The 20,584-nt window shown below is 41.0% G+C and overlaps 1 protein-coding gene across 4 annotated transcripts; it reads right to left on the bottom strand.

The window, feature by feature from the left end:
* Positions 1 to 5,026: 5,026 nt before the first annotated feature.
* LOC27209260 (repressor of RNA polymerase III transcription MAF1 homolog) lies at positions 5,027 to 7,872 on the bottom strand. 4 transcript variants are annotated; one of them, XM_016184717.3, is made up of 5 exons: positions 7,746 to 7,872; positions 5,886 to 6,259; positions 5,588 to 5,834; positions 5,256 to 5,533; positions 5,027 to 5,202 (listed from the first exon to the last, which is right to left on the bottom strand). In XM_016184717.3, exons 2-5 carry the CDS (start codon positions 5,984 to 5,986, stop codon positions 5,148 to 5,150), a joined length of 681 nt encoding a protein of 226 aa, XP_016033115.1. In that variant the 5' UTR covers positions 5,987 to 6,259; positions 7,746 to 7,872; the 3' UTR covers positions 5,027 to 5,147. The 4 variants fall into 4 exon arrangements, with proteins under 4 accessions (XP_016033115.1, XP_039147388.1, XP_016033114.1 ...); XM_039291454.2 differs by having other exon boundaries at positions 6,231 to 6,259; positions 7,746 to 7,796; XM_016184716.3 differs by having other exon boundaries at positions 7,518 to 7,783.
* Between the last annotated feature and the right edge of the window lie 12,712 nt (positions 7,873 to 20,584).

Genomic DNA, 20,584 nt, shown 5'->3' with positions numbered 1-20,584 from the left:
AGAAGTGTACAATACGACCTCGTGTGGCCATACTCTTGGCAGTTTGTACATTGTACAGGGGCGTTACGTTTGTGCGGCTCTTCTACCGTGATCCTACGGTGCAGAAGGAGCTGGAGTTTGTAAATTGGGTGAACCTCGTTTTTCTAGGAGGCTTGTTTTCTGGTTCAAGCTCAATCTTGAAGAGTGGTTGGGGTTGCCTGTTTCTGTTTTTGATATTGAACACGCTTTTGGCGTAAAATCCCTTTTCCTTTAGCGCCTCAGTTATCTCTTCGGGCGTAACATCTGACTCAATGCCCTTCAGGACTACTTGCAGGCCCTTGCTGCTTTTAAGCTGGTAGGTGTAGAAGCCTATTTTTTGTGCGGTAAAATAGTTTGTGACTTTTCTGTAGTTGTCCTCCGTTTTCGTCTGTAGTTTGATTTCATTGATAGTACCTCTTACGAGGGGAATTATATGAAAGCTATATTTTCCAATAAGGCCAATCAAAGTATTTACAAAACCGCTTGTGCTCTTCTCGCGGATGTATATTGGCGGAGGTTTTGTTTTCTTCGGTTCGATATCAGCGGATCCCAGCGGTACGTCCTCAGCGGTATCTACCAGCAAGGCAAATCTGTTGGTATTTGCAGGGGCTACATTTTTGATCAAGGTAGAGTTGTCGCGTGTATTTTTCGGCTTGTTTTCCAGATCTGATTTTGCCGGGCTGAGCTTTCGCTTTATTGTAATGTAGCGGTCCATTCCAGTCTGCCAGGTCGACCCAGCTTTTTTGTTTACGTTTTCGTTTTGTCTTGCTGGTAGTGCAGCAGTACCGTTTATTGCTTGCGGTTTTGCTTTCGCTGACTCAGTCTGAGCGTGAGCTGGTGCAGCCGATGACGAGGTAGAGCGGGCTGTCGGTCTATCTCCAGCTGTTGTTGTTGGAGGTAGCGGGGCTTCTGTCGGAGCTAAGAGAGCGGGGGAGCAGGAGCGCGCCCTTTCTTGATTTGTTGGTAATCTAATAAGAATCTAATAAGAAAATCTAATAAGAAAACTGATCGCCGACTGCAAGAAATGCTTTTGGCAACGCACACAAACAGCACAGCAATTCAAAGCTTAACTACCGAGGATTCCAATTACAGAGGCACTACCATTTCAACACTGTGTGATTACGCTGATCCATTTATTTATTATACAAATTTTTGGTTAGTACATCTGCTATCATTATTTCTGTTGAAGCATACTTTAAAACAATTTGACCTTTATCCACAATCTCCTGAACAAAATCATAACGTATATAATGCTTGGTCCTTGCATGATGTACAGGGTTCTTTGACAATTGTTGCGCGCATAAGCTATCGCCGTAAACAACGGTTGGAGTTTCGACATCGCCGCAGCCAAGTTCAATTATGAGCCGTCTTATAGCAATTGCTACGCTGTTGAATCGATCAATACAGCCTTCAGCACCACGCTTCACACTTGCATCCAATCGTCTTATGGGTATTCGGTAATTCTGCGATCTGCCATGTCTTGTTAGATACCAGTGCATCATATTCACACTGCATCGCCTCACTCCATTGAGAGGCATACTCACAATTTTTGGACTCTGCGTACGTCAATGGAATTGGTACGTCTCTTACAACCATAGCACCAAGTACATAGTACTGCTTCATTGGGCGTCCAGGTTTGCCCTTGTGTATGTTAACACAAGCCAACGAACTAGAACAGTTGGCTCAGTGTATAAAATATAATATCAAAGTGCTGACCCAGCATTGGGCCGGAAACCCGTACGCAGCCGGCAAACACTTTAAGAATAATTTTAAGTTTCAGTTTGAATTTTTATTTAGTAGAATAAAGAGTGGCAGCTTGTCAACTCCGACTAAGCGTCGTAAAACATACTTTTATTTATTAGTCTGCCAGACCACAAGACTGGGAGTTAAAAGAGGAAAGTTCCTCTCAACGTAAATGCACTGACGTCAACTTCACTAACGTGGAGTGCGCAGATGCACCACCTTTGGCGAAGAAGGCATTTCTGGGGATGATCAAAAGCCGAAAAAACGCCTTCGCAGATCCCAACGAGGCCCTGCCATATAACCCATCGGTAGTGGCCACGATTAGAACGACTAGCGAAGAGCCCATTTACCGGGAGAAGAAAATTTGGTTGCTGTTGCCTTGAAACGACATGCAATCAACTTCACCGACAAGGAGTCATTCCCCAAGGGCGTAAACACCCTCCATTGCGATTTTCACACGATAGCAACAGTGCAAGACGCCTTAGTGCGGAGATTCCCGACTACAAAATTTTGGCACTGCAAAAAGCGTGTTACAGACATTTTTGCGGTCGAGGAAAGGAGGGAAGTCATATTAGCAGAACACAATAGGGCCCACCGGTCAGCCCAAGAAAATGTGAAACAGGTTCTCACAGAGTACTATTTCCAAAAAATGGCCAAACTGGCCAATGAAGTTGTCCAAAACTGCAAAACATGCGCGAAAGCCAAGTATGATAGGCATCCGAAAAAAATTGGAGAGTCACCGATTCCTTCTGATGTAGGAGAAATGCTACACATAGACATTTTCTAAACTGATAACAAATATTTTCTCACTTGCATTGACAAGTTTTCGAAATTCGCCGTCGTACAGCATGTGCCGTCAAGAACAATTGAGGATATGAATGTTACAGGTCGTGAATTTCTTCCCAAAGGCCAAGGTAATTTACTGCGACAACAAGCCATCGTTAAAATCGCACACGAATGCGAATGAAGCATCACGAATGCGCCACCCCTTAACAGTGTCTCAAACGGGCAAGTTCACAGCACTTTACTAGAGCTCGCCAGGTGCCTGAAAATTGACAATGGCATAAGTGATACTGTGGAGATAATCTTGTTAGCCACTACCAGGTATAACAAATCAATCCATTCGGTCATCGATAAGAGGCCAGTCGACGCAATACAAGAATCCACGGACGACACACAAGAACGGATTGCTGACCAAATTAAGAGTGCACAAGACGCGATAAGGTCTAGAGGGAATGCATCTCGACAAAACAGAGTCTTCGAAGTGGGCGAAAAGGTTTTGGTCCAAACTTAAAGAAGGCTTGGCAATAAACTCACTCCCTGTGTGAGGAAAAAGCCATTCAAGCAGACCTGGGGACCACGGTCATCATTGAAGGGAGGGTGGTCCAGAAAGACAACTTAAAATGACTCTCTCGCTTAATTTTAAGCTTTTTATTATTACTTCCTATAATCAGCTGTTTGGCAAATTTCCATTTAATAGACATTAAGTCCGTTGCCAAAGGCACGATGTTTGAGTTTTATGATAAAAATAATTGGTGATGGGATAAACCTCAGCGAACAAGAAAAAGCGACTAAAAAAATACATTTCCACAGCCGCAGAATGTTCATCCTCCTCTCACTGTCATTGGAGTCAGCGCACATCACTAACTATTCACAAGCAAGGTACATCCCCATCATAGATGGAGAGATCCTGGTGTGGGGGAGGAGCTCGCGTACGTGACCCACTCGACAAATCTTTCGGAATACATGCGCGTATTAGAAGAAACAAGCAGCATGAACGAGATATTTCCACAGTCTCACATGAGGAAGTTGCTAGAAGTGGACACCTCGCACCTTCGGGACACGCTGGATTCGTTAAGAGTTAGGTTCACAGAGTGGCAGTTGACACAGTCAAACAATAGGCAAATCAAAATTAATACTAGAATACAAATTTATAAGAGACACTGCTGGCTAGGAATAGAATACTATTGATAGAGTTACAATATTTAATGTTGGATGTAACACTGGCGAAAAACATTATTGTCAGTCCAAATATCCTAAAATCAGTTTGGCTGAAAGAACCCACAGATACCCCCATAGGGGATCTTATGTCCGCATCGTCTGTAAAAATATTACAATCCTCTAACATAAAACACTTCATTATCAAATTCCCCAAAATAACATTATCTTGTAAGAAGGTCACTATTTTCCCGGTCACCCGCAAAGGGGTTATGCTGCGAATAACCGACAACATGGTAGCAAACTGTGCAAAAACTGCACCCCAACACCGGGAGCTACCTTTTGCCAACTATCAACGAACAGCTCATGCGCCAGGGAATTACACGCAGGCGTTCTAGCGCATTGCGAGTCACAACCAAGCGACCTACACCCTCTTACCCGCGTGGATGACGGAATCATCATCATCAATGACCGGCCAGGTAGGGTAACGGTGGACAACGGAACAGAAGTCTATTTACGTGACACACATCTCATTACCTTCAACGATCGCGTCGTGATAAATGACACCACCTTTTTAAATCACTACAAGACCCAAATACGAGCTCCAGGGGTAGCTAGTTCCCCATCATTGAATATCACCGCCAACAGAGATATTCTGAATCTCCCCTATCTTTACCAGCTGAGTGAACGTAACTTGGAGTTCATCAAAGAGTTCGGGAGAGAAATTTATACCGATCATTCACATCGCCTAATATTTATCGCAGCAGCGATTTGTTGTGCATTGATTTGTATTGGCATCACCTGTCTACGGTTCATCGGAGCGCGGAGATCTGCAATCCAATTAAATGGGATGATCGGGATGATAACTGATGATTCATTGCCTCTACTTTAGCATTATAAAGAAATGAGTCAGAAGCCGTTAACTGTATGACAATTAAACGACCAATCGTTATTCCACCAGTTTCATCTCTTCACGTCGAATAATGCTACGACTCGCACTCTTACGCCCACCAACCGCCCAAAACTGGCAAGCCTGAACTGATATTTTTTGATTGTTGTAATAGTTTATTAGTAAATTTTTATATGAAAAAAAAAACAAAAAAAAAAAAAACATTTTTTCTACGCTTACTTTGACCCCTAAAAGCTGCACTAATTTATCCAGGCAATAAAATTAATTTATTTGCGCCAATTTCTACCGATATTCCTGAAAAATGTCGAAAATTCTAGGTCCCACTTGGACTAGCTGAGTAACAGGTATCTGATAGTCAGGGAACTCGACTATAGCGTTCTCTCTTGATTCTATACTGAAATATAGAAATGCACTTAGTATTTTTTCGAATTTGTTTCGAATTACTTGATGTAATGAAGCATACATGAACATTATTTAAAGATACATTTAATAATAAAAGAGAAGCTTTAAAATATTTTAAACTGGTGTAAACACTTTCTCAGTACACTTCATCTTCCATCGAAAAGGGTAAGGTTTCACCGGCGTAAAGAGAACTAAAATAAAGAAATTCAATTAAGAATTTAAGTTTACAAAAGGTTTTACTTACTTCACTGCTCGACTTGTAAAAAAAACAATTCGTTTTAATTTCTTATTATAAAAGAAATAATTAAATGACCACAAGCAGCCTGGTTCGCCAAAAGGATCGCAACTTAGATCTGGATTATAACTGTATATGTCACACTCTGATAGGATCACTTCGTCGTCAACTGCAGACCATAATGGTTGACGTATAGCTTGATACTGATCTCCCGCTAATGCCGATAAATTTGCATGGATTGAGTTCATAACCCACTGCAATGACGGCTCTTTGCTAAATTCATGAGACTTTAAAAAGTTTTAGAATAAACAAAAAGATCTACACTTATAATAGAAATGTACCTTTGCTTCAGAAAAATCGTAGTCTGGTTCAAATGATGCATTTAAGGTAGCAATTAAATAAAACAATGTTTTTCTGGAAATGGTATCGCAAAGAGTTATGCCTTCATCTCCAGATTGACTGTTGTTTCGACGAAAGTTGGGTGAAAAGTCAGTCAACGTTTGTGGAGGTGATAACGCCTGAAGGTCATGCCCATGAGAATCTGCTGTAAATCGTTTATACAATACTTTCTCGGCCGCAACCATTTTGCTATAATGAAGATAAATTAAAAAATATTTTTATGTAACTAAATAAACATACCATGAGTAACTTTCTATCCTTCCAAAAATCGTGATGCCACTTGTTTGAATAGAAAGAGCGTTGTTAATAGCCTCAAAACGTGAACTTTCAAGTAACTTCATGATTTATGAATTAAATTTATGTGATACATAAAAATTCAAGTCATCGATAGCGTTACCATATATAGAATATAGAATTACGCAGAATTGTGTCTTATTAGGTTTTGTTGATTTATAATATATCTTCCTTGAAGTATTTGAATATAAAACAGGCAAGCTATCATTCGCTCCGATTCAAAAAGTCTGAGCATTGTTCTTGGGTTTGCTATCCAACTGGCTGATCCTTAAAAAATAAATGTATATTTGCCTTCCGTGAAATATATCCTTTTGTAGACCCTTAAACATTAATCAAATAAAAAAGATTAGTTTCACAATAACTTAATATATACATACTTATTTAGTATAGGATCTGTAATAAAATTGTAGAACATATGTAAGCGCCACATGAATCTGCATTGCTAAAAATCAACTTCCTACATATGTACTTCCATTTTTTTTTTTATTTAACAATGGAACTCAACTATTATAAAATAGTTTTATTATTATTGCTTATTACTCACTCGCATATGTCTGCGTACACCCCAACAATATTTGAATTGGAATTCAGTTTTAAACACGAACTATAAAAGCTAGAAGGTTGAGATTCTGCAGATTAGACGCAGCGCAGGTTTGTCGACCCATGTTGCCACGCCCACAAACCACACAAAACTGCCACGCCCACAAACCACACAAAACTGCCACGCCCACACTTTTGAAATATGCGTTGATATTTTTTCACATTTTAAATAGTCTTGTAAATTTCTATCGATTTACAAAAAAAAAAAAAACTTTTTTCCACGCCCACTCTAACGCCCTAATGCCGCCAATCCGGTCACGCTCACATTTTTAAAATTTTAAAATTTTATTTTCATTCTATTCCCCAATATCTATCGATATCTTAAAAATATGATGAAATTTCGAGATCGCATTCACACTAGCTGGGTAACGAGTATTTGATAGTTGGGGAACTCAACTATAGCATTCTCTCTTGTTTTATATGTACCTATTTTAATATATTTTCATTGAATATTAATATAACTAGTTGTATATAGCTCAATTGATAAGCCAATTTAAATAAGAACAATGCCAAATGCGTGTTATTTGAGTTTGATGTTGTTCTTAAGAAAACAACATAAATGTTTTTTTTTGTAACATTGTTAAGCTAAATATGACTTTTAGTTTATAGTAGCAAGATTTATGTGGCACACTGTACATATGTAAAATACAACATGTTACTATACGAGTAACGTGTATACATAAGTATAATTGCGCTTATAGCAAAACATTGAAGTTGTTGGTTCGATAAAAGACGTCTTTGTTAGGAAAACTTTGCCAATATAAGAAATCATTATAAATTATACTGGTACACAAAAAATTCCCTTTATTAATGAACAGATTGAATTCCACTTAGATGTTTACCACTGCACACTATACATTTTCATAATTATTATATGTATAATATATAAGATGCGAAAAAGTCTATTTTTGGTGTCAAAAGTCGCCAATGCTTCATACCGAAAAACAAATAAAAATAAAGTTCTGAGGCTTCTTCTACCTTGTTTGTTGTTAGTTAACCACCATTTATGTATTTAAATAATGCAAAGCATATAGGTTAATCTAACATAGTTATTTATGCACATAAATCCAATAAATACAGGGATTTATAAAAAATATATATTTGTTTCACGGGGACCACTACACTTTCTCATTGACTCATTTTTCTGAGTTACATTAGAGTCGAATGCAATAAGTTTTGAATAACTTGTGTTAAAACAACACGTACCAATTGTAATAAAATGAGATCAGTTGATTTTCCCATTATTCAACTGCATGAGAGTTCCTATTCCTATACTATTAACTACCCCCTGTAAGGCAAGATGACTTCAAAAAGGTAGTTGCTAAAACGGAACAGTGGTAAATGAACGATGTGGGCTTCCCTATAATTTTGAATATTTTCTATATTCTATACAATTTTATAATTTCAAATTGTATGTAGCTCAATTAATAAGCACAAATAAGAGGTGGGCCTAACAGCTTTTTGTAGTGTGTTGTCGCTAATTGAACATGCATAAAATAGTTGTGCCAAGGTGACAGGTGGGCGTTATATTGGGTAACGTTTTTGTGGGCGTTATAGTGGGTAACGTTTTGAAACACACTTGTGAACTATGTATTTTAGCCCTGATACTCTTTCTCATCCTGACCAGTTTCCAGGCTGCAATGCCTGTGCGAGACAGGCGGTTTCACGACGAGCTGATCGGAATCCTAGTTTCCAGCAGACTAATCCCCGTTTGGTTTCCGATTTCAATAAAGGTGCTCTAGCTAAGACCAGCTTAATTTGTCTGTATATAATAATACACATTTAATAAATGATTTAGCTTTCATACATACCTAATTGATTGTTCTTTGTTTATCGTTGATTCCAATTAAAACTCTGCCTTAATTTGGGAAACGTTATAAATTTTATTTCTTGTGAATATCGGCAACAACAAAAAAGGTATTTGACTGCAAAAAAGAAACAAAGAGTGAGTAAATAAAAACTACCAGCGCTGCCGGCTTATATGTATTGCATAGAAAAAACCGAGAGAGAGAGACAGAGAGAGCTATTAATGCTGCGTGTCTGACCTTAAAAAAAAAAATTAGTTTAGTATTAAGTATCTATTGAATTCAATTTTGCTGTTAAGAATGCATAAGGAGTTGGCTGCTGTCGATATGCTCCCCCCGCTGGGTACGGGGGAACGCAGCTCCACAAAACTGAAAATCCATGTTCCATCGCAGCGATACAGATGGATGCTTTGTAGTTTAAACTGCTGCTCCCACTATTCCCCGAAATGTTCTGATCGGGGGCAATGGTGCGCAAACGATATTGTCAGCCAGACAACATTGGCTAATAGCAGAAGAATGAGCGGCGCTCAATGCTAATTTATTTTTTGCGCCGAAAAGTTGGTGCATTGTCTCTAAAAATTTGACTCGGTTTGAGTTCGTTGTCAAGGACTGACAACGTTTGGGTTTGGGAAAAATCTTTGGGTGACTAGATCATGTGAAAGTGCCGAATTTTCCAAACGGCCGCCAACTCGTCAAGTGTCATCTCATCCATAAATAGACTCTCAGACCATAATAGACTGCAACTCCTTTATTTCGTCGTATAGGAATTTTAGTTCTGTGTTATATATCGGAAACCCAAAGACCATGATGGCGATTACGCGAAATTGATTTGGAGACGTATCCAAATATTCGTTTCATCAAAGGGAATGAATTCAGAAACTTGCAATTGATATTAGTATCCAGATATGGGGAATTACTTAGCACGTTGTTTTTGAGGTCATTTAGTGGTCGTTTAATAAGACAATAGCTTGGCCAGTATTTTAAGAGCTTAGATTAGATGACATGATCACAAGTTGCACCTCTGGAAAGAATAGCAGATCGGTCTGCCGCTTTTTAGCTCCTGAATAGATGCCACTCGGTTGGCGACAAATACGTTAAAGTTAAATGGTTCGTCCCTGATCGTGAAAATCTTGCATTTAACAACTAAACTGCACCAGGCAGGCGGAACTCCACCTGGTCGTCCTCATGCCAGGATACACCCATCTGCAGCGGGCCCAGACCGTTCAGTTCTCCCACTGGCTGCTCTCGCACGCGTTTGCATTAAGGGAAGATGGCCAGCGGCTGGTGGAGCTCAGGGATCGGGCGAATGTCTTGCCCCTTGGAATTGGCGCTCTGGCGGGAAATTCCCTTGGCATCTATCGTTTGTGGCTGGCCGAGAGGCTGGGATTCTCGGGCGTCACAGCCAACAGCATGCACGCCGTGGGAGATCGGGATTTTGTAAGTGAGTCTGGTGTGAGAAACGACCACTTAAGTCATTTAAAAGTCGTTGATAATGGTCCGATGAGATAGAACGCTTACTAGGTTTTTTAGTAACCTGTACCTGTACGATTACCTGTAGGTAATCGGGTGTAAGTGTCAACGAAATGCCTCACGCAAACAAGTCCTTCCATGGTTTTAGCGCAAAGTGCCTCATTGCAGCTCTCTAACTCCCGGAAGCGGCGAACAACCTTATCTAGACTATCATCACTTTGATTATTCAAGACACAATCAACATAAAACTATTCTAATTACGTTGTCCTCCACCTGAAACTACCCAACCAAGGCGAGATTTTTGAAGAAGTGGCAGTCCAGGAACAAGCTTGAGCTGTCCGACGCATAACAAATCATAGAACATGCTTGCTCCAATCAACAAGTCTATACGTCGAGGCTTATTGAAGGCAGGATCCGCTAACCGAATGTTGGCTGGAATATTCTAGTCTTCTATGTTCAAGTCGATGCTGGGTTGATGGTCTGTTATAGTAGGGCTAATTAATGCGGTGAGCAGCGTGGTGTCTGAGATTGTAAGCAAATATCGACTGTAAATCCTTCAGTTGGCGCACTTGCCTCGCCGACACCTGAAACTATAGCAACTGAACGAGTTTTTTGAGCTGTAACTGGTGCGCAAAACGAGAAGTCACCAGATGCAGCTGGGAGCCAGAATTAAGCAATGCCCTGCAGGATATGAATAACCCCGAGCGGTTTTTACGAGTACTACAAGATGTGGTTAGCAGAACAACATCGGAAGTGGGACCCTGAACCATTAGATAACTGCTAGACAGGGAGCTTGGAGTTTCAATTTCAGGATTAACGGCAGAATAGACATTTGCTTGACTGCCACTAGTATTTATACAAAGAGTATTGGTCGAATGCGATTTAATTGATGGCTGCGAAGGGTTTGTCCACAAAATGCAGCAAAGTATGGCGCGCGGTCAAACAGCGAAGAGAAGAGACAAAGTGCGTGCAAAATATCGGAATCGCCTGCTTAACAATTGTCGGTCTGCAAACGTTTAGTCTGTGCTAAACGTTTAGTTAGTCCGTTTAGTTAGTCTGTTAAAACTAGCTTGTTGTTATTATTGCACTTCTGGCCAGAAAATTCTCTTATTATACCCGCTACACTTAGAGTTAAAGGGTATACAAGATTCGTTAAAAAGTATGTAACGGGCCGAAGGAAGCGATTCCGACCATCAGAATTCTTGATCAGGATCACTGGACGAATCGATCTGGCCATGTCCGAGTGTTCGACTGTCAGTCTGTCCATCTGTTTGTCTGTCCGTCCGTCCGTTTGTCCGTCTGTCCGTCTGTCCGTATGAACGTCTCGATCTCAGGAACTATTAAAATTAGAAGGTTGAGATTAAGCATACAGATTCTAGAGACATAAACCTAACGCCCACAAGCCGCTCAAAACTGCCACATCCACACTTTTTAAAATTTTTTTGAATTTTTTTTATTATTATTTTTTTATTAGCTGTTTTTTTTAGCAATTTAAAGACGAGATTTATTTTTCGGACGATGGTTATGAGCGACTTAATTGTAGATCGATCAGCAGAACGCTAAGGCAAATTGTAGGTTTGAGAGTACAAGAGTATAAGCTTGCGAGAGAGGGGAGCTTATTATCCGTTATTGTCTATGTCGAAGAGTCATCAGGACGCCCTACTAGAAATGTCGTTACATTTAAATGATCTGCGACACGGCCTTCCTGACCAATCACACGTCCTCGTGTGCTAGTAATCCCTTAATATCGATCATCGTTATTAATTCATTAAGTTATTCTTCATTCTTTATGACTTCAAAGCAAACCAATACAAATATTTAAAACATTTCACTTATTACATTCAAGCCATGAGATCCGGATTACCAACAACTTTCAAGCAATCAATCATAATTTTATCTTCTTCACACATAAATCGTTAAAGTTCTGGATTTCCAATACATTTTTCTACTAGCGCACAGTTTTTAAAACCGGCCAGTCCATCTTTTGTTAGCCTAGCTCACAGCTTACAACTCGACAATCCGGCCAAAATACGTGGCACTCAGATGACGCAGTCTATTACTACCGTTACCAAATTTAAACTTAACTGCAACAAAATGGCGAACCACACTCGGCGGCAACGTCGCGACACATCGTCGTGCAACTAAACAGGCGACTCGTCGTTGTCGTCCGCTCCAACGGTACTTGCAGAAAAACGACGGACAACCAAAATGCAAAGACGCAAAACATAATATGATGAAATAATTCGAGTTCATGCGTAATCTTCTACTACTACTACTACTACTCCGACACGGCCATGCTGACTCTAACACGACCTCGTGTTCCATTCAATTTTCTTTTTGTTATTTTATTATTATTTATTCATTTTCTTTTCACAAACAAAAGATTCAATATGTCCATTTCAACTCGTATAAACCCATCAAGCCAATTTCACAAAAAAGTATCAAGCCTTCTTAACAGTGAAAAGTGAACGTAAAAAGTGAACGCTTTCAATTCGGACTGTAAGTCGCCAATGGTTCGAACATTTGATGTAAAACTTAAACGCTGCAAACGGTTGTCAACATTTTCCAGCATCGCGAGAGTGACGGACACAGCATTTTCTTCCGTTTTCATTTGGCGCCATTTCGTCGTTAGTTCTGTTACCTTGCGGCTTGCATGGACTGCAAGACATTCGCCGTCAGTCGGTCGTTTAGACAACATATTTAGAAACATGGCGGCTGGTGTTTCTTTAGTGTCAAAGCGATGGACAAACAGTTCTTTAAACTCGAGCCAGGTCAGGACGCCCTTCTTCCTCTTCACTATTCTCGGTGTCTTCGCAACGTTTTCTGGCGCGTGAGCGAGGCATGTCTGTTCTGCTCAATGATCGATCACTGACTGCTTCAATCTCTCTTCACAAAAATCAGAATTATGCGAAGTTCTTAACTCTACACGCATTACCAACACATTTTGGAGACCCACTCCAGTCCACATACATCAATACTAATGCAAACCGCATTTTTCTGTACGCTTCCGTTATTCCTGCAGACATCTACTTCCCCCCGCTCCTACCGGCGACCAGACTACGTTCGGCAGAAACTCGAACGGTTCTCTGCAGCGCATCAAAAGAATAGAAAAGACGCCTGCATGGCGCGTGCCAAGCAGAAACGCGCAATTACTAGAAATGTCGTTACATTTAAATGATCTGCGACATCAACATAATTTGAAGACATCGGTTATTTATAAACCAAATGATAATCGGGTGTAGCGGTATGCACTTGTTGAAGTTGAGAATGATGTTATATTTCATGACCTTTCGCCTAATTCGATATGATGGAATCCAGATATCGGGTCTAGACATGAGAAATTTTCTGCACGTCCCAAGTAATTAAGAATATCATCTTTTCTTTGAAGAGGGCATTTATCTGATAGCAGTTTCTTGTTTTTTTGGCGATAGTCAACTACTTGTCTCCATATCTTTTCTGCCGAATACGGCAGTGATTTCTTGGGTACCAAGACTAAGTGGCCTATTATATTCTAATATAGATGGCTCGACGATGCCGTCTTTTATCAGTATACGACTTGCCTTTTTATTATGGGCTTTTAACTTTCTGGCATTCTATAGTTTTTATTAATTATTATTATTATTATTGGTATTATCATTCAATCTCAATTTTTGTTTATAAAATGTTTTCCTAGCTTCAAAGCGAACGGTTGTGTTTTTTTCTGCGCTCCGAATTTACTTTTGTGTTTGCAAAACCAGCAGAGGGTTTTTTAATAATTTCTTTTATAATAATATTTTGTAAACATAATTATTAAAATTCCGTTCGCTTCACGAGTTAATCTCTTTTGAATTGTTCACTAGTTTCAACAAATTAACTAATTCCTTGTTAATTTGTGATTTGTTTACTCTCTCGTTCGTGCATTGTTCGCAGTGCTCTCTCGCCCACCAAACTGCTCACTTACGGAGATTTTAACAGCTCTGATTTTCAGTCTTTGTACAGTGGTCCGAATTCAGAACATATGGGTACAAATTTTGTCTTCTTGAAAGGACTGATCAACAGCTTTGGGGTAGCTAGAGATAGTTTTTGTCGAGCGGATGATCTCCTTAAATAGCCTTAAGCTAATAAAAGAATCTAAAAAAAAAAGAAAGAAAGCAGGCAAGCGCCATAGCCACAGGCGACAAGTAATCAACAAGACTCCAAAGCTGATCTGCTGTCAATCGACGCAAATCATTAAATGTTGCTATGACCGGCAGCTAAAAAAGATTCGGAGCAATCCGGTGCTCCGAGGTGAAAGGATGGCCGTGGTTTTTGGTATACATACAGATAAAAATTGGCAAGACAAATTCAATAAAAGTCATTGTCGCACTTGTGGGTTTAAGCATTAGAGCTTGCTGCATTTAGAAAACAAAATCTCTTCTTCCGAGCAGGTGCCACCTGATGCATTCGTTTATGGCTTCATTTGCTTCAGATATTTTTATGTCCGTCCTCCGAATCGTTTTATGAGGGGAGGGGGTATATATAGGAGTGGAAATGAAGGGTCTTCCCTTTGTGGTAATTTGCAGCATCCTTTGAAACCTCACATCACCACCACGTCTATCGAACATTTGTCCTGCAGCATTGGCAATATTTTACGTTAAATGTGCTCTTCATGTAAATGAAGATTCCACACTTTATTCCAATCCATATATCAACATTGTATTTACCGCTACACAAATTAGTCTTAGCACTCTTGTCACTGCGCAGCCTTCCCATGCCATCGCACTCATTGCCCAGGATTTGGGTAGTGATATTGCGCTGTTAGCCGTTTAAGTTCAAAGCCGTATCGTTTCGTTCATTCCTGGTCGGGCATTGACTGATTCCGGCTCGCAAATTGCATCTTATTACATCCCGTTTTGCCAACCAACTTAAAAAACCAAAATCCTATGGCGCAGTTTCGGGAACGGGAAATACCACAAAACATACAGTTAGCAGACTGTCACTTTACCGAAGCTCAGCGCGTGGATCTGTTATTAAGTGCTAGTAATTTCTTTGAGCTGAACAAATAAGTTTATTGCCAGGGTTGCCGGTGATGAAGAAAACTCACTTGTAATGGGTTGTGTCTGGAAGTTGTGTAAGGCCAAGTGCAACTGCCTTAATAGCTTCTCGCGTTGCATCCCAGAGCTCTGAGGACAATGTTAATAGAAGGCTTGATGTTCTCTTGTAACGTTTCTGAGAAGTAGAAAGTTGTCCCAATAGTTCAGTCTACAAAGGACTGTGAAGCGCACTTCGCGAAGCACTTCGCCCGAATGCCGTCAGGTGATTATTCTTTCCGGTTGGCCACCAGACCATATTGAACTTAAATCTTTTAGGAAATTCCTATCAGCAGACCATGCGAAGGTGTCTATCTCTTGAGAGGAACTTTAATCGGAATTCTGTTGTAAAGGATCAGTATTCATGCATTCATTTTCCGTATCACTGTGTGACAACTACAACTAAGCTTTGAGTTGTCTTTGACGTATCAGCGTCTATTTCTTCTGGCCACTCTCTTAATGATCTCTTGATGTCGGGTTCAGTCATCCAGCCCAAGCTGTTTTCCGCAATAATCTGGTTTCGTTAGTATCCTGTTACCATTACAGGGGACATCTGCAAAATGTATCGCTGTGTAAGGATTTCGCACGACGACAGCTACTGCAATGCTTTTTATAGAGAGACTAATCAACAGAGAAGGTTATAGTGTATAAACTATACACAGTTACGTACAGCACCAAGCCAGCCTCCCAATTTTCTGTGAGGGCTATGCACCTCGTGGATGATCTCATATCAGGTGCCAATTCCGTGAAAGATGACATAAACATTATGCAACAGACAACTAAAATTCTTGCTAGAGGCTTATTCAAGCTGAGGAAATAGTGCTTCAATACTCCGTTAGTTTCAGAAGATGTACCCAAGGAGGACAGGGAATCCTACTTGAAATTTTATGATGGCAGTGACATAAACAAAACTTTTATTCTCTCCTGGGATGCTATCTCTGATCATCATTTGTTCTCATTACTGTTCTGTACTCATCATCGTCCCCATGCAGACAATCTGTATTATCTACAATTGCGAGATTTTCCGATCCCTTAGGCCTGGTTAATACTCGTTACTCAGCTAGAGGGAATTTAAAAAAAAAAAAATTATTAAAAATTGCTTAAAAGTTTTTAACAAAGTGATAGAAAATTACAATACTAATAAAAATATAAAAAAATATAAAATAATTCTTTGGGCTGCGTATATGTCTCTAGAATCTGTATTCTTAATCTCAATTTTCTAGCTTTTATAGTTTCTGAGATCGAGACGTTCATATGGACAGCCGGACACAGACTTTGGAAAAATGTTTTGATATTTTTTCATATTTTTATCGAAACATTTTTGTTAAGCCCACTCTAACGTCTACGAACCGCTCGATACTGACACGCCCATCTTTTTGAAAAAAATATTAATATTTTTTCATGTTTGTATTACTCTTGAAAATTTCTATCGATTTACCAAACAACTTTTTGACACGCCCACTCTAACGCCAACAACTCGCCCTAAACTGCCACACACACACTTTTGAACAATTTAAAAATATTTTTTCATTTTATTCCCCAATATCTATCGATATTCCAGAATATTATAAAATTTCGGACTCGCATTTCCACTAGCTGAGAAAGGGATATCTGATAGTCGGGGAAGTCGACTTGTTCTAACTTGATTTTATATTACACAAGACGCTAGCCAGCAATATACTATTCAATAAAAATAAAAAAATTTTAATTACATAGAGATGGGTGGTTAAACATTTTCAAAAGAGGTACTGACTCGAGAAGAGAAGTAGGTAAGAAATGATGGCATAATGTTTGACGGGTAGCCAAAAGGCGATCGTATTGCGCGGCCCGCGACGATCCATCTGGAAAGCGTGAAGCGGAGTGCAGGTGGCCGAAACAGTGCCCGATCGTTTTACGATAAGCTCTGCTTGAGGGTACAGCTCGAATCTAAATTATTTTAAAGGCACTTTTAATATTTATTCTCGGTTTGTTTGAGAGGTGGAGCGGTTTATCAAGATCCCACGATCCAAACGCGACGAGCTTACGTTGGCTTACGTTGAACACCCAATGGCGTAGGTCCAACATTGACCTACGTCATCCAAGTATGGAGAACTGCCTCTAAGACTCAGCTCAATAGGCTTAGAGTAACAATCGCGAGCTGCACGACATGCATCTAGGCTACCCTGGTATGTAAGCAACCGAGTCATCCAAATAAACTTCCACAGCAGCCGATATGCCGACAGACTTAGCGCCCACCCTGAACACGTCTGCGAATGATCTGCTCGACCCTATTTCCCTCCGTAGAGTGAGTACATAAAAACGACCGCCGCTGGCGGATGATATGCATTGCATGGCTTCAGGACCTCAATGGTTCTCGAACTAATGGGCTGTACGACGGCAAATTTGGAAAACTTGTCGATGCAAGTAAAGATTTTTTGTCAGTTGCCGCGCAAGATTCTGCCTCTTCTTCCTTTAACGCATTAAGCTGTTGTCTGGATAAATCATCCGCTACCAGGTTCTCTTTACCGGGCTTGAAAAATATACGAGCGTTACACTCGTCAATGTGGGTTTTCCATCTCCTAATTTTTCCGTTGGGGTTGATTCTGACACCGAAAAGGTTATCGGTTGATGGTCAGTAAAGATGTTTATATCTTTGACCCCATACAAATAGTGCCGCAGCTTACCCATACTATGGCCAGCAACTCCCGCTCGTTAGTTGCGTAGTTGGCTTGGCTGTCTTTTAACGTTCTTGAAATCATCGCTATTGGGCGTCCTTCTTGAGCTGGGACCGCGCCTATACCGTACGCTGAAGCATCTGTCATTAGATCAAATAACTTCTTGTACTCTGGGTAACTAAGCATAACGTCTTCCGACGCCAAAATGTTACGCAGTTTATGGAACGCCTGTTGCTGGTCTTAAAAAAAAACGCACTTGAATGATTCTCGACCTATGCCTGCTGACCATTCCCTTTTTGCCCTTCAGTATTTTTGAGATGGGCCTTGCTATGACAGCGAAATCTCTATTGAAATTGTAGTAGTTTGCCAGGCCTAAGAACGATCTAACTTCGTATACATCTTTGGCTCCGGGAATTTCTTTCTGGGCCCGTTGTTGCCCCGTTGCTGGTGACTATAAACACCAGAAAGTTCACGCCTTTCACAAAAAACCTGACTTTTCGACAGACAAAATCACGTTTGCCTCATATAGGCTCTTTAGGACCCAATCTAGATGCTTGACATGCGACTCCCCGTCCTTGGAGAAGATGAGGACATCGTCAACATAAACTTTTCAAAATTTGCTTATTTGTTCACGAAGGATGTTATCAATGGTTCTTCGAAAGACAGTTTCTTGAACTCCTACTTCCCCCCGTTTACCGAGAAGGATGTCTTTTCGCGGTCGCGTTCGGCGAGTGTGATCTGATGGTAGCCGGATTTAAGATCGAGGGTCGAGAAATAGTGGGATTTGCCCAAAATGCCAAGTATCATTGAGATGTTTGGCATAGGGTATTTGTCGGAGATTGTTCTCTCGTTGAGCTTTCGGAAGTCTATTACTAGCCTCTTATTCCGGTTACTCGCCCATCGGTTCCCTTCGGGAAGCCGATTTTTGGAATCTGTCATTCTTAAGGAGATCGTGTATGTCCTTGTTGATCAGCTACACTCATGGGATAGGGGTAAAACTTGGCGTAGATATGCTCCTCGTGTTGTAGGGCAATGCCTCGTTGGGACTTGCGAAGGCCTTCTTTCTGGTTCTTAACATTTTTAAAAATGTGCTCCGCACCGAAGCGTGCGCGTCTGAGCCGTCTATGTTCGTAAAGTCCGGTTCACACAAGAAGCCAGGCAAAGCGATGCCCCAGCCTACACTAGCAAGTCGAGGCCAATGATCCCATCGAAATTAAGCAAATCTGGTAGAAGGAAGAAAGTTGCTTTTGCGTTGAATAGCGCGACAAAGCACTTTTGGGTGACATTAGCTGAGGCATGTATCGAATGTACCCTGAATGGTGTGCTAACCGGATTGACGCCACGTAGGCCCTTATGTGGCATGATGAAATTTTATGACACCCTGATGTCGAAGAGGAAACTTATGTCTAGCCCCGCTACCCTTCGTTTAATGACGGGTAGCAGGGATTCACCCCTAAAAAATTGAGGGCGTCCGAGTCGCTCTCCGCGCCATTGTCGATCTGTGCTGCCGCAGTGCTGGCGGTAACGATAACGTAAATCGGCCGTTTATCGCTGTAAGCGAAATCGGGACGATTTATGATTGCGTCGACGTTAAGCGACGTGTCGAATGAAGCTAGTTCATCATCTGCGTGACCTTGTTTTTTATGATTACAACAGCCTGGCAATGGCGCGCGGTGCCATAGTGTGGTCTGAAGACGCGGTACCCCTGCGAATTCTGGTAAGCTCTTGGCTCTAATGGCTCGTTACACCCAGCATCGCTTGTTATATCTATATCAGTGTAATTTTCTACTACTTGTGGTACGATACGCGTTCCTGCCATTTACTGTGATAGCAATTCGACTTTGTCAACCAAGGTCTGGTATGCTTTGGCTTGTTCTGCTAAGGCAGCAGTAACAGCCGTACAAACGGCAGCAATCTGAGTTGCTCGGCGTTCATGCTTGATGGTGCTGGGAGACGAAACTGTATGCCTTGGGGCTGGGACACGGATGCGACTATCGCAATCGGAGTCTGAGTCACTTGGCTGCTGACGGGAGTTCATTTCATGCGGCGCTCGTAATGCTTAGACAACAAATAACCTAGTTCTCAAGCCACAATACTTGTTTAAAGTTTTTATATTTTTTTTGTTGGCGATTCTTGCAAAACTACGCGTTCAATTATTTTAGGTATGCTTAGATTATTGCAAACTTTTTTTTTTTTATTTTTTATTAATTTATTTATTAAGGCATACGGGGAAGTCTTGAAGCCCCTTTGTGTCCTTCTTATCTATTAATTCAGCCCATTTCGGCTCGCAGGCTAACTATAGTTAGCTTTTTCAAATTTACAGTAATTTTACTACAATTACATAACAATCACATATAACAAATAGGATTTAAGATAAGCGTCAGCTTCTGCGGACCCTTGTCAAAGGAGATCGGGTAATGAGATCCCTCGGTTGCCTTCTATTGAGCCTCCTTGGTGGGCGAGATCTGTTTAGAGCGCTGGCCAGCCGATTTCTGTGGCGCTCCAGCCTGTCATGGTATCTGCTCGAGTGCTGGTTTATTTCGTCAAATACCGTTGCTAGTTTCAGGTCTCTGTGCAGAGTGGTGTTTCGAACAAACCACTCGCAGCCGGTGATAAGTCTTGCTACCTTATTTTGAATAGCCTGGATCCTTTTGATTTGGCTGTCGCATGCCAATCCCCAGATTTGACACCCATACTTCCAGTTTGGTGCTAAGATCTGTTTGTAAATTGTCAGCTTGTTGGCTAGCGACAATTTACTGCGCAAACAAAGTAGCCAGTAGTGCTTCCCCACCTTAGCGCGTAGGCGCGTTCTGATGTCGGTCACATGCTTGGAAAATGTGAGTCTGCGATCCAGAAGCACTCCAAGGTACTTTGCTGCGTTCGGCTGTGGTACGGGGGCTTCCTCGATGTAGACGGGCGGTGGCGTTCTCCGCTTTAAGGTAAAGCAGACGTTGTTGTATTTACTGCTATTGATGCCAATGTTCCAACGTCTTGCCCATTCCGAGAACCGGTATGCAAAGTCCTGGATACCATCGGCTGCGTCGTGCTCGCATCGGGACCTGTAGGTG

Source organism: Drosophila simulans, chromosome 2R (genome assembly GCF_016746395.2).
Source record: "Drosophila simulans strain w501 chromosome 2R, Prin_Dsim_3.1, whole genome shotgun sequence".
Lineage (NCBI taxonomy): Eukaryota > Metazoa > Arthropoda > Insecta > Diptera > Drosophilidae > Drosophila > Drosophila simulans.
The sequence above is the reverse complement of the archived record's forward strand: the minus strand, read 5'-3'. Positions and strand labels throughout refer to the sequence as shown.